This window comes from Macrobrachium nipponense, chromosome 31 (genome assembly GCF_015104395.2).
Source record: "Macrobrachium nipponense isolate FS-2020 chromosome 31, ASM1510439v2, whole genome shotgun sequence".
In the NCBI taxonomy this organism is placed as follows: Eukaryota; Metazoa; Arthropoda; class Malacostraca; order Decapoda; family Palaemonidae; genus Macrobrachium; species Macrobrachium nipponense.
The window spans coordinates 39,708,510-39,721,009 of NC_061093.1; the positions used below are offsets into that span (position 1 = coordinate 39,708,510).

The 12,500-nt window shown below is 33.7% G+C and overlaps 1 protein-coding gene and 1 long non-coding RNA gene across 7 annotated transcripts in view; one reads left to right on the forward strand and one right to left on the reverse strand.

Annotated features, from left to right (window-relative positions):
• Positions 1-12,500, forward strand: part of LOC135206907 (uncharacterized) — a 497,699-nt gene that overhangs the window by 101,905 nt on the left and 383,294 nt on the right. The window lies entirely within an intron of this gene.
• LOC135206904 (uncharacterized) overlaps positions 1-12,500 on the reverse strand; it is a 99,714-nt gene that overhangs the window by 2,735 nt on the left and 84,479 nt on the right. For 3 of the 4 annotated variants that reach the window (XM_064238387.1, XM_064238386.1, XM_064238388.1), the window contains exons 7-12: positions 10,943-11,126; positions 10,084-10,204; positions 8,127-8,283; positions 7,547-7,674; positions 6,335-6,420; positions 3,484-3,664 (exon numbers count right to left, since the gene is read on the reverse strand). In XM_064238387.1, the coding sequence (XP_064094457.1) occupies positions 3,484-3,664; positions 6,335-6,420; positions 7,547-7,674; positions 8,127-8,283; positions 10,084-10,204; positions 10,943-11,126 (857 nt within the window). Of the gene's footprint in view, positions 1-441; positions 803-3,483; positions 3,665-6,334; positions 6,421-7,546; positions 7,675-8,126; positions 8,284-10,083; positions 10,205-10,942; positions 11,127-12,500 lie in introns of all 4 variants that reach the window. The other variant, XR_010312838.1, reaches the window with a different exon arrangement.

Below are 12,500 nucleotides of genomic sequence, written 5' to 3' on the forward strand. Positions count from 1 at the left end.
AGAAGAGAGAGAGAGAGAGAGAGAGAGAGATGATATATATGTATATATAAAATATATATGCGTATATACATACACATATATACATTATAAAATATATATATATATATAGATATATATATATATATATATATGTGTGTGTGTGTATATAAATATATATATATATATATATATTTTATATATATTATATTATATATTATATAGTGTGTGTGTGTGTGTGCATGTGTGCATTTGTGCTTGCAGCTGTGCTCGTATACATAAGCGTGAGTGCATACTTACAACACGGTCTCTAATCACTTGAAGCTATCTTGTATAGCTTTATAGCTTCGTGTGATATATCTTAAGCGTATTATTAAAGCAAGTCACGTAATGCTTTTTCTATAACAGACATTTATGATAAAAGCTTTTGCAGTTGTGAATGTACAAAATATACAGAAGACCTACGCGTAGGAAGTTCTGGAGGCTGTAAAACTAAGGGAGTATTTGGAAGACTTGGTAGACTCTATGCTTGTGGAGGTTGATGCTGCTGTTGTGGTTGTAGTTGTTGCTGTTGGTGTTGTTGATGCAAGTGAAGCATGTGTTCCGGAACAAGACAGAATTCCGAACTGATCTCGTGTCCCACCCTCGACCCTCTTCTTCCTTCTCCTCCTCCTCCTCCTCTTAATCCTACTCCTCCTTCTGATTCAACTACGCCACCTCCTCTTCTACTTCCACCTCCTCCACTAATTCCTCCTCTCGTGTTGCGCCTTCCCAACGTCCTCTGCAGTTTATAGCGCTGGATGGACCTCCATAAGAGCGCCAAAACCTGCCGGAGACAGTCAGGAAGAAGGAAATATCAGGAAGAATTTTTGGAGTGGTCATCCCCACTGCAGTTCCCTCCCTTACCGTCACCCTATCTAGTATGTATTGCTCTAAAATCAGGGGACTTCAAGGAGGATTGGTGGCCTTTGGAAAGTCGTGTTGCAACTTGAATTCATTTATGCTTGTAACAGTGTATGCCTGTGTCATGTTTAGGGGGACATTATCATTCAGTACCCGGAAAAATGATTCGAATAAGAATGTCGAAGTAATATAGCATTGAGAACATGTTTCACTAGCACTCATAAAACTGGAAGAAAAATTATTTACTTATAGTTTAATAAAAGCTTACCCCACCAGAGATTTGCATATTGAGGCCTATGTTGTATTCTGGCAACATTAATTAGATAAATGGTAAGGGAATTAAAAGACAGTTTTTTTGGAACAAAGGGACAAATATAAACTTACTTTCTAATACAAGGAAATAATGGAATTCAGGAAAGATTTCTCTTTAGAAAGATTGATGATTTCAGGAGTTGCTCATGGTATTTCTTAACCCAAGATTACTGTGTATTGATTTTACTTGGATTCTTTTCGTAAATTTCCTAATCCAATTCATTTCCATTAAGGAACTTTGGATCCTGGTTTCTTTTCTTCAGCCAAACATAAATTTTGAGGGAATAAGTTTGAACTAATAACATAAAATTCAAATTGTGAAGAGGAACCGCGAGAAGTAGAGTAACAATCATTATAAGTTAGGACCCAGTCAAGAATTTCCCTTCCGCATTGTGAACGAAAAAAGAGCCCCGTGAGTATTTGACTTAACAAATTTTCTCCCTTTGGATTTCTATTCCAAACGAAGATGGAAACCATTCTAATGACCTTCTCCCCTTTATATTTTTACGATGATTTAAGAGGTGTCACCGCCCCATCAGGGTTTGGTACTGACCAATGTCAAAATCCCGAGACAAGTCACCCACACTTCAGGGACCTGCTCCCCTTTTTTCCACTGTAGTATGGTCCCTAAGCTAATTTAGCAAAAAGTCATTACATTGAGAACCTCCTGCCAAGTCGCCAATTTTATCACATCTCTCGGGAGGTCTCCCAAGCTGAACTCCGAATGTTTACTTGACCTTGCTTCCTTTTTACCTGACTTTGTCACACACCAAATCGTCGGCCCCTCCTCACACTTAAATGAGCCTCGCCTCTCTCAACCCATATGTTTTTCTACTGTTTTCCCTATGTTTGCACCATTCTGCCGGCGTTCAAATGTTCTTTCAGATTCCTTATCCTTTGGTCATTGACCTTGTGGATTATTGAGGAATCCGTTGAAGGCCATTTTTATTGAAGCCACGTAAACGCGGAATATAAATCTCCACCCTGGACTAGCTATAGATCCTCTTTCCATGTCTTTTTTGCTCAAAGAACATTCTGCTAAGATTAACAAAATGTAACCCTTGTATAAATAAGCCTGTCAACCTCTCCTGGATTCAGTGTGAAATTAAGAATGTAGAAGTAAACTACGAAAGTACTTGTTGAAAGTCCCCAGTTTCACTCACCTTCTACCGTGGATTTAAGAATATTCCTAAGCATGTGATCAGATGTTTAAAAAATACCTAAAGAAAAAGAAAGTTTTTGCTAAAAAAATCTGAATCTTATGATATCAGGCACATTCACGAGCCATAACAACAATATTTAGCAATGGTTTTAATTGAAAAAAAGGGGGGGTTTGGACACGGATTGAGCTGACAAGTTTACGTGAAATCTGAAGAAATCTTAATGAAGAATATTTGTAAGGTTTTGAGTCAATATGACCATGCTGTGTGTGTGTGTGTGAGGGTTTGAAATTTCTATGTAATGCTAGCTGGCCAACCCGGTGCTGCCCGTGAAAAGTCAGACTGACAACCAATAAACTCTTTCTCCCTCTCACTCTCTCCCTTTCCTGTTGACATAGTTACTTCAATTACATTGACCAGTATTTTTGACATTTTATATTTCACCCCTTCTCACCCCGGTCCTGTAGTGATAATACACTCTCTCTCTCTCTCTCTCTCTCTCTCTCTCTCTCTCTCTCTCTCTCTCTCCCAGCATTTTTGACGTTTTATATATCACCCTTTCTCGTCTGCCTGGCCCCCCCATTCTTATTGGATCTGAACTAGACTTACCGGGCATTAGAGTGGCACTATTAATTTCAGCAACCTCAAAAACTATGGCTTAGACACTAATATCTGTCATATTGGACATTTTATTTTCACCCCTTCTCACCCCTTCCCCCACTTCTTATCGGGGCTGAACTTGGACTTAAAGGTCATTGGGAGTGTCACTGTTCATGTCAGCAACCTTGAAAACTACGGATTTGATAATATGTCATTTTTACATTGTTTTTTTTACTCCTCCTCATATACCCTTTCCTATTGCGACTGAACTTGGACTTGAAGGGCATCAGGAGTGCCTCTATTCATCTGAGCGGCATTGAAAACTATGAATTAGACACTAATATCTGTCATGTTCGGTTATTTTCATGTCACTCCCTTTGGTACCAATGATGTCTTACCCCCACAGTATTCGTTCCCAGACAGTAAATCACATGTATACCAAGTTTGTTTAAAATTGCTCGATGCTTTTCAGAGTTATGCTGGAACATACACACACATACATCCATTTTTATATATATAGGTATGGTATTACCTCGCCATTCGTGTAGCAGAATATGATCGCCACAACAGCTCCCGTGCTTCCTTCAATGATGCTGTTGGACGTCTGATAAAAGTCGTACCAGTCGCAACCCACACCGTGAGGACGATAAATGGTCACTATGTACTGGAGACCAAACAGAGGAATGACCATCATAGTTGCTCGAACGGCTTTCCTGTCAAATCACAACCAAAAAAGTGCTGTAGTATGAGATATTTTAAGTGGGTTAGTTAGCAGGCTATCAAACGTATACATGCACTGATACATCTTTTGGTTTATGGCCATGAACCGGCCTTTTTCGATCATGGGTAATTAGGTTACAAATATCTAAGAAGAAAGGGTAGAAGCTGTCGAGGATATATGTAGCCTGCTTATGTTATTTGTTTATTATAATTAGATTGGAAATTCTTGAAAAGCATGGGATATAGACTCGTGAAAACGGCGAATTCAGTAATATTTTTGTGAGTTTTCTGTTGAAAGGTTTAGTTATGCAGCGAAAGCGAAAGATGGTAGATTTAACAGAATGAGTAGTGGGGGTGGGTGGGTGAAGAGACAGACCCTGCAGAGTAGTGGAATAATGGTTTGGTCAAAGTTTTTTTTAAAAGACACTATACAAGAGAAACAGTAGATTGAGCAGTGAACGATTATAATGTCGAGTTGTGAAGTGTCACGAGCCTTTCGGAAAGCTCGTGTGTTCTGCAGTTACATCATGCATGTCTGTAGGTATCCTTATATGCTGCATTAACGGATAAATAGACTCTTCGTTTAAGAAATTTTGTAACAGATGATGAATGAGTTGTTACACAATTCAGAAAATATTAGGCTTGAAGTCTGAGAACGCGTTTATCTATTTTTTTTTTCTTTTTTTTTATCCTTTTAACTATTGAACATCAATTTTTTTTATGAACGCCGTGCGCCATCTTTTTTCTACATACCAACATAGATCGTTTTCCTTCCAACTTTAATATCGTTTCGTCCTACTTCACCTTTAATCTCCCCACGTCCTAACTTTTACCAAACAGACGAAGTTATGTAGACGTCCTGTACTTTCTCATATCTTCCTTGTCTTAGCGTTGATTTGAAGAGAAGCTCTCGAGAATTAACTTCTGCCTCGTTTTCGTAAAGACGATAAAAAATATATACCTTTCTTTTTTCTCCTTCATCTTGCCTAATAAGTAGGAGTAAACGAAAGGCAAGAATCTTCAGGCTTTTGATGATGTAGTGATTCGGAAAATCCCAAATTGTAATTTCGCAACAAGATATTGCCAACTACAAAAGGAGTAATTTCAACAACGTAAGATTGATCGTTTCAGCACCATACAATCAAAACGATGAAGTTAGGTCTTAGGAATAACAAGTTAAAAGATAATTTGGCTTTTTATGTTAGACTTGCTAAAGAAAACCTTTTAAATCTATTTAAAGTAAAGGGAAGTGTCCTCAAGGGGATCAAAGGGAATCACAGCAACTAATTGCATAGTTTGGCGAGAAAGAACTAATCCAAGCCACTCAACGAAGTTCCGAAACGTTATTTTACTGAATGAAGTATTCTCAAGCCTCCCATTTGTAATAAAAAGTCATAGAACTAAGCAAACTTTAGTAGTGATCCTTCATTTCTTAAATACAAATGGTTATCAAAATAAACAAAAAATGTTCTAAAGACACTCAGTCAAGTTTGAACTTGTGTTGCAGTTAAACTCAGTTAACTTAAGTTTATTATTGGTATTGTTTGTCGTAAAAAGGGGTTTTTCTTTATATAGGTTAAGTTAAGTATATCTGAGTTTTACCAGACAACTGAGTTAATTAACAGCTCTCCTAGGGCTGGCCCGAAGGATTAGATCTTTTTTTACCTGGCTAGGAACCATTTGATTACCTAGCAATTGGACCTATAACTTATTGTGGGATCCGAACCACATTATGTCGAGAAATGAATTTCTAATCAACAGAAATAAATTCCTCTGATTCCACGTTGGCAGAGCGAGGAATCGAACTTGCGACTACCGAATCGGTAGGCGAGCACGTTACCCACTCGTAACCCCTGCTGTCACCTTATTTCCTTTCATCTCCGCGATACTGTAACTCCAATTTCGGGTCCTGGGTCTCGGTGTTACCCATCTGCTGCTACCTCCAGACTTCTAAGGCCTAAAACCTTTACAAGATCGATTTCGAAGATTAAATACCAGTCGTGATTACTTTAGGACTAGGGACTAAAGTCAGTTTTCTGTCTGTTTTGTACTTATTAAACTTTTCCTGTAACTTCAGGTAAAAAGAACCCACAACGGATAGCGGTGTCTTATTATTTCAACAGAAATGTTATTTGCTCTTTTCGAAATAAGCATCACTACTCAATATACACAGTGAATGGATATGAACTGATTAATTGTGTGATTATTTTAATATTATAAACGGTTTTCCCAGTCACCATGTAAACGCTTATTATAAAGCTATTATCAGTATAATTAGTTACAACGTTTGCTGGAAATGGAATATCAAGAACAATAGAGAAGGATTACTAATAGATTTGCGAAGCGTCAGTTACTACCCATTCTGTCTCCTTAATTAAATCCGCCGTTTTACGCCTATTTTACGACCGCCATGCTTATCTGATACCATGCAAATTTCCTGCTCACCATGATTCACGATTAATTAATATTTAAAACAAGCACAACTTCAAATAATTGACTATCCGCAAAATTAAAACTGTAAGTCTGTCTTAGTATTTTAGGTACACTGTTCTGATTAATCATCATTTAAATTCATGTATGGTAGATTATAATTGAAGGATGTAGGCTGCATACTTTTAATGCAGTGTCAAATGGTCAGTCAATAGTATATCATAATCCTTTACCTGTATTGACTCGGTTCATTGCTGTTAGACGCCCGGACTTTGTTCACCAAAATGCGTATAATATTGACGAGGAAAACGACGTTTACCTGTGGAAGAAATTGGTCAAGAAAAACATCATCTCACAAATATACGAGGAAAATTGGTTTAGACGCATTTCTTCTAAATGACACAACGCTATGTCTACATCATGATGATATATGAGAACGGGATTTTAATATTACTCGTTGAAAGGTAAATTAAGGTTATGATTGGACTGGCGTTTCCCTTACGACATTTTATATTTCCCTGTGATAGTAAAACCGTAATGGATGAAGTTAAATATGAAATTTAAATCATAAATATACTAACTTATTTTAAAGACTTTATATATATAAAATTTAAATCATAAACATAACTACCTTATTTTAAAAACCTGTTGTCATGAAAACAGCACCATATCTAGTGAAGGTGGCATATGCATATTCACTGGTGTCTCACTTTTAATTGAATCAAGCGATATTTAACAGTTAAGTTCTTATAAAGCCTTAACCTCGTTTTCAAGCCTCTGATGCTTTATATGCATGGTATAATTTTTTTTTATGGTATTTATGAATCTTTATTCGTCTTCAATTTAATTTTTGTTTTCCCTATTTTTTTTTCTTTTTTGCAGTAATGTTATATTCTAGCTGAAGTTTATTTTTGATACTAATGGCTCATAGCTTGTTCGAAATGAATACTTGGTCACCTTGAATAATAATAATAATAATAATAATAATAATAATAATAATAATAATAATAATAATAATAATAATAATAATAAATAAATAAATAAAAATCTCATAATAGCATGAGTTAATGAAATGGTGAAAAAATATTATATATATATATATATATATATATATATATATATATATATATATATATATATATATATATATATATATATTGTATATATATATGATATATATTATATATATAATTATAATATATATATTTCTAATTGATATTTACAAATACATTAATGTAGATTTCTTTACCAATAATAATAATAATAATAATAATAATAATAATAATAATAATAATAATAATAATAACCTTACTACAAGACCCAGAAGGGGAGGGAAGTCAATGATCCAGTTGATTTGTTTGAATGTGAATAGCCTGATATAGTTTGTTTCATTGGAGTACGTGGTGACCTTGAATAATAATAATAATAATAATAATAATTCTTACTACAAGAGCCAGAAGGGGAGGGAAGTTGATGATCCAGTCCAGTTCGAGCGGGACGAGCCAGCAGTGGGAGTTATGAGCGCCTATTGCTCGGATTATGGCGTAGATGGAGAGCGGGATCAGGGGAAGCACTGCCGATAGGAAACCGCACATTGAAAGAGCAATCAATGTATCTGTCGAAAATGCGATGTCACGCAAAAAGTCATCGATGTGCGTGTGTGTGTGTGTGTGTGATTATATGCGTGCGTGTGTGTATTATATGCATATATATATATAATATATAGTATATATATATATATATATATATATATATATATATATATATATATTATATATCATAGTTTATGCAATGATATCATTATATAATATAATTATAATAATATTATATATTTAATATTATAGTATAATAATATATATAATATAATATTATTATATTAACTTATAATAGAAGATAATATATATATATATTATAATTTTGTATTTATTTATTTTATTTAAATTTTATAAATAAGTAAATCATAGCCTACTCCTTACTCATTTTTAAGATCATATGAATTTTTCAAGGAATACCGTCATGACTTACCCCAGCCGATGAGATAGAAGGTAATGAGGTTGTTCTGTTCCGCGAAGGCACTTGCAAGGAGCTTATGGAGATAATACCCTTCACAAAAATACCACATGTAATTAGTCAGGTTGGCGTACCTCCTCAATAAGTTAAGGGCAATACACCATGAAGGATTCTGAGGAGAAAGATTGTGCGTGTACATATATATATATATATATATATATATATATATATATATATATATATATATATATATATATATATATATATATATATATATATATGTATGTATATATATTGGACTTTTAAAAATGTAATAGCCTCTTGAAAGACACAAAATAAATAGAAAATACTAAGCTTGCTAAGATATTAAAAAGCTTTTATCGAACTGGATTGTTAGGGAACTTTATTATTTTTTTCAGATTACCAATGGAAAATTTTAGTTTGACACAGCGACTAAAATGTTACCTAAAGAAAAAAACATCGACCAACTTCATACATCCAAAAATTAAAAGAAAAAAAAATAGGCTACGTGAAAAGTACTGAGGATTCATGCTTAGGTTTGCTGTATTAAATGTGAGTTCTTCAGAAAAAAATTACCATTAAAGGAAGAAATACTACTAATTCGAAAGCTATGCTATCACCCACGTAGTACATAGCTGTGTCCTTAAGGAAACTTAACTTAGATGGACATCACTCTTCACAGAAACGTCCAAGACTTTTTGACACCAACATTTACAAAGTGATAAAATTGCTTATGAATGATGCAAGCACAAATGCTACACAGTACCATATCCATGTAGGATTTTTTTGCTTTCTTAGTTTCTAATTTTTTTTCTTTTCTTTATTCTACAGGTACGTTCTCCAACCAGATCAATATATGCTCATTTTGAAGGTAAAGTCTGAAATACTGTCTTAGTAATTTTTAGGACGTAGTATTTGAAATTAAGTTTCCATAGTTAAAATCCATTACTGAAGTTTTACGTCGTTTTAAACTCATCTTTCATAGTTCCATTTCAAACATTGTAATTTGTGCTTTGTACAATGTCTCTATCCCTTTTATCAATTACTTCTTCTCTTAAACACTTTTTCCAATAACTCGCCACCCATTCTTTTATATTCGATCCTCACTCATTCTCTATCATATAGTTGCCTTCTCAAAATGCTGTTTTAAGCTTGTAATTTGACCAAGTTGAGTGTCGTAATTAAAAGTAGTATTCAACCTTCTTGTCTGCGCAATATATCGTCAATTTCTTTACTTGTATTGAAATTCAATCTCTCATTTTCAGTACGGCTGCCAATCCAGTTCTCTGGAAATTTCCACCGCGAGGTCAATAAATAAATTGCTAACTCTACGGCTGTATTTTTGCAATATGGGGGGGCGGGGGGCTAGAGATTCCTTGTCACATTTATTATTATGATCTACATTTATTTTGCAGTCTAAGAAATATCTCTTGTTTGGATGTTTATGCAAATTTTCCCCTTCTTGGCAATACCAAAATTTATTAACCATAATGATTCCTCCCCCTTGGGCAGTTATTTGTGCTTCGCCGGTATATTCCTTTTTTTATTATTAATCCTGTGATCTACATTCAGATATTTAGTTACTCTTCCCGCATAGGACCGAATTTCAAAAATTCACGACCGCATACAGAATAAGAATGAACCTTTCAGAACCTTTAGTTTTTGATACTATCATTTCGAAAGATGTCTGGTATCGGTGTCTGTGGGAAGAGTTCACAGTTATAACTGTCTTGTCTACTGCGAAGATAAGCACCCTGTGCTTGTAATTTATAGCGGAAAGTATTTTAAGAAATAACAATTCCATCAGAAAGAAAGAAAGAACGAAAGATATAATAATATTTAAGTTATTTTTGGAGAGGCTTTTGGAGGCTCATTCGTAATCATGGTATTATTATTCAGCGTGCAGAAAACCCACAGCGAAATTCTAGAAAACAGAACAAAAAGACCTTACCTCTTGAATGAGGTCATTTACATGGAGCTGAATCAACTTTAAACTGATATTTCCGATGGCTTCAATCAGGAGGCTGATGAACAGGTGTTTGTGCAGAGTGATTCGATGAACTCGAAGTTGCCTGGGTTATGGAAGGTACGAGGGATAAAATGAGATTAATCATAGGTGAAAACCTTTGTAAATTACCTCTCTTTATACACACACACACACACCACACACACAGACACACACAAAACACACACACACACACACACACACACACACACACACACACACACACATATATATAATATATTTATATATATATATATATATATATATATATATATATATATATATGTTATATATCTATATATATATATATATATATATAACATATATAAGTATATATATATATATATATAATATATATATATATAATATGATATATATTATATATATATATATAATATAATATATATATATATATATATATATAATATATATATATATACGTTATATATATATATATATATATATAGATATATATTATATATATATATATATAATTTATGTATATATATATTATATATATATATATATATATTATATATATATATATATATATATATATATAAATATATATATATATATATATATATATATATATATATATATATATACGATATATATATATATATATCTTATATATATATATATATATATATATATATATATATAATATACATATGTATAATTATATACAACTATATATTAATTATATATTAATATATATTATAATATATGATATATACATATATTTCGCGTATCATAGAGTTCACATAGCAATAACTGTAACATTAGTTTTTGAAGAACTAACTTGTAGGCAAAGAAGATGCAGAGGGCTGGCAGGAGAGCCGCTACGGAGATGCTGTAAGCAGCCGTATGAACGTAGAGTCGACGGATGATATTCTGAGCTACGCTGCAGGACGAGTAGTTGCTCCATTCATATACTCCCCGACGGTACCACCGTCCGTCGGCCTCACACTTCTTTGTGGCCATTTCTGGATGAAAAGGGAAAGACTGAGGGTTAAACTGATGGCACATGAAATATACAAAAGCCACTTACAGTGTCATTAGCTTTTCGTACCGGTCCCTATAAGAGCCAGGATTCTCAACAGTTTAACTTGTATCTTTTTAAGAGGCCTTTATTTCATCACTCAAGAACAAACCCATAAAATTCTTTTCTCTCAGTAGCCGATATCTATTCCAGGTGCCATGTCCGACTCGGCAGCTTCAGTATAAGATCTCGCACTCTTAAGTATAACAATCCCCCAGAGATAGAATGTTTATAGAATGTTTCAGAAGGACAGATTGTTACCTTATCAATAAGTTTAGTGGGATATTTAATGAGGAAAATATGAACCCGTAGCGAGAAGCTATTCCCTTATGAATAACTGAGCGATTTGTAAGTTTTAAATAAATGGGAATTAAAAATTATGTTATAGAGCTTCTGATGCAGGTATTTGCGAGTCATGTCCAGAATAGGATAGCAAGGAAAACTGTAAAAATAAAATTAGTGAAATCTTTAGCATACATTTGAACAGTTTTGCTTCTATGTACAAAACAGAAGAGATTATTAATGCATTTATACTTAGGAAAAATACGACGTCTACATATTAAGCGCAATAATAAGAGTATCATTAAGTTCAATAAATGGGTTTCTCCAGTACAATCGCTTAATATAATTAAGGGAAAAATAAAGATGGTTTGGGAATCAAAACGCCTTCGGTATTTATATAGGGATAGGGTACATGAAATTTTGGATCTATCAAATTTTTGCTCATAAATTCCATTATGGAAAGGAAAAAGAAAAACGATGAAAAAGCAATAAATGTCGTGTTAAGAAACGTTGAGAAGAGCGAAATAATCCGCTTAGTCTTTTCAATGAGCTTTCCTCCAGACATTCCACTCCAATATTTTCATGTATCTTCGCTTTATTTACAAGATTCGGCGTTCATTTTAAAACATTTTCGTCGTAAGCTATGTAACACAAAATCAGACTCGGGACTTTATGACTATGGTCAATTTCTTATCTTTTTTTCCAAATGCAGAGGCTGACATAACAGGCAATCCAGTTCCTTTAGCTGGTACTCGGCCAATAAAGACAAAAATAAAAAGATTTCATTCAAGTAGAAATATTCTAGATACGCAGGAAAATCGCGAGAGTGGATTTAAAAGACTGGGTGGATTTACTATCAAATGAAATTAAATGGAAGCATAATGCGCCCGACCTTTTGTTTCTATACGTCAGCCATAAAAGTTAGTTATCCTGTTGGCTTAACGTTAATGAAATAGTCGGATGAGACAGCTTATTTATAAGTGATTATGACGTTAAAGTCAATTATTTCTCTTAAATTTTTCTCGGTGCTGAAGTG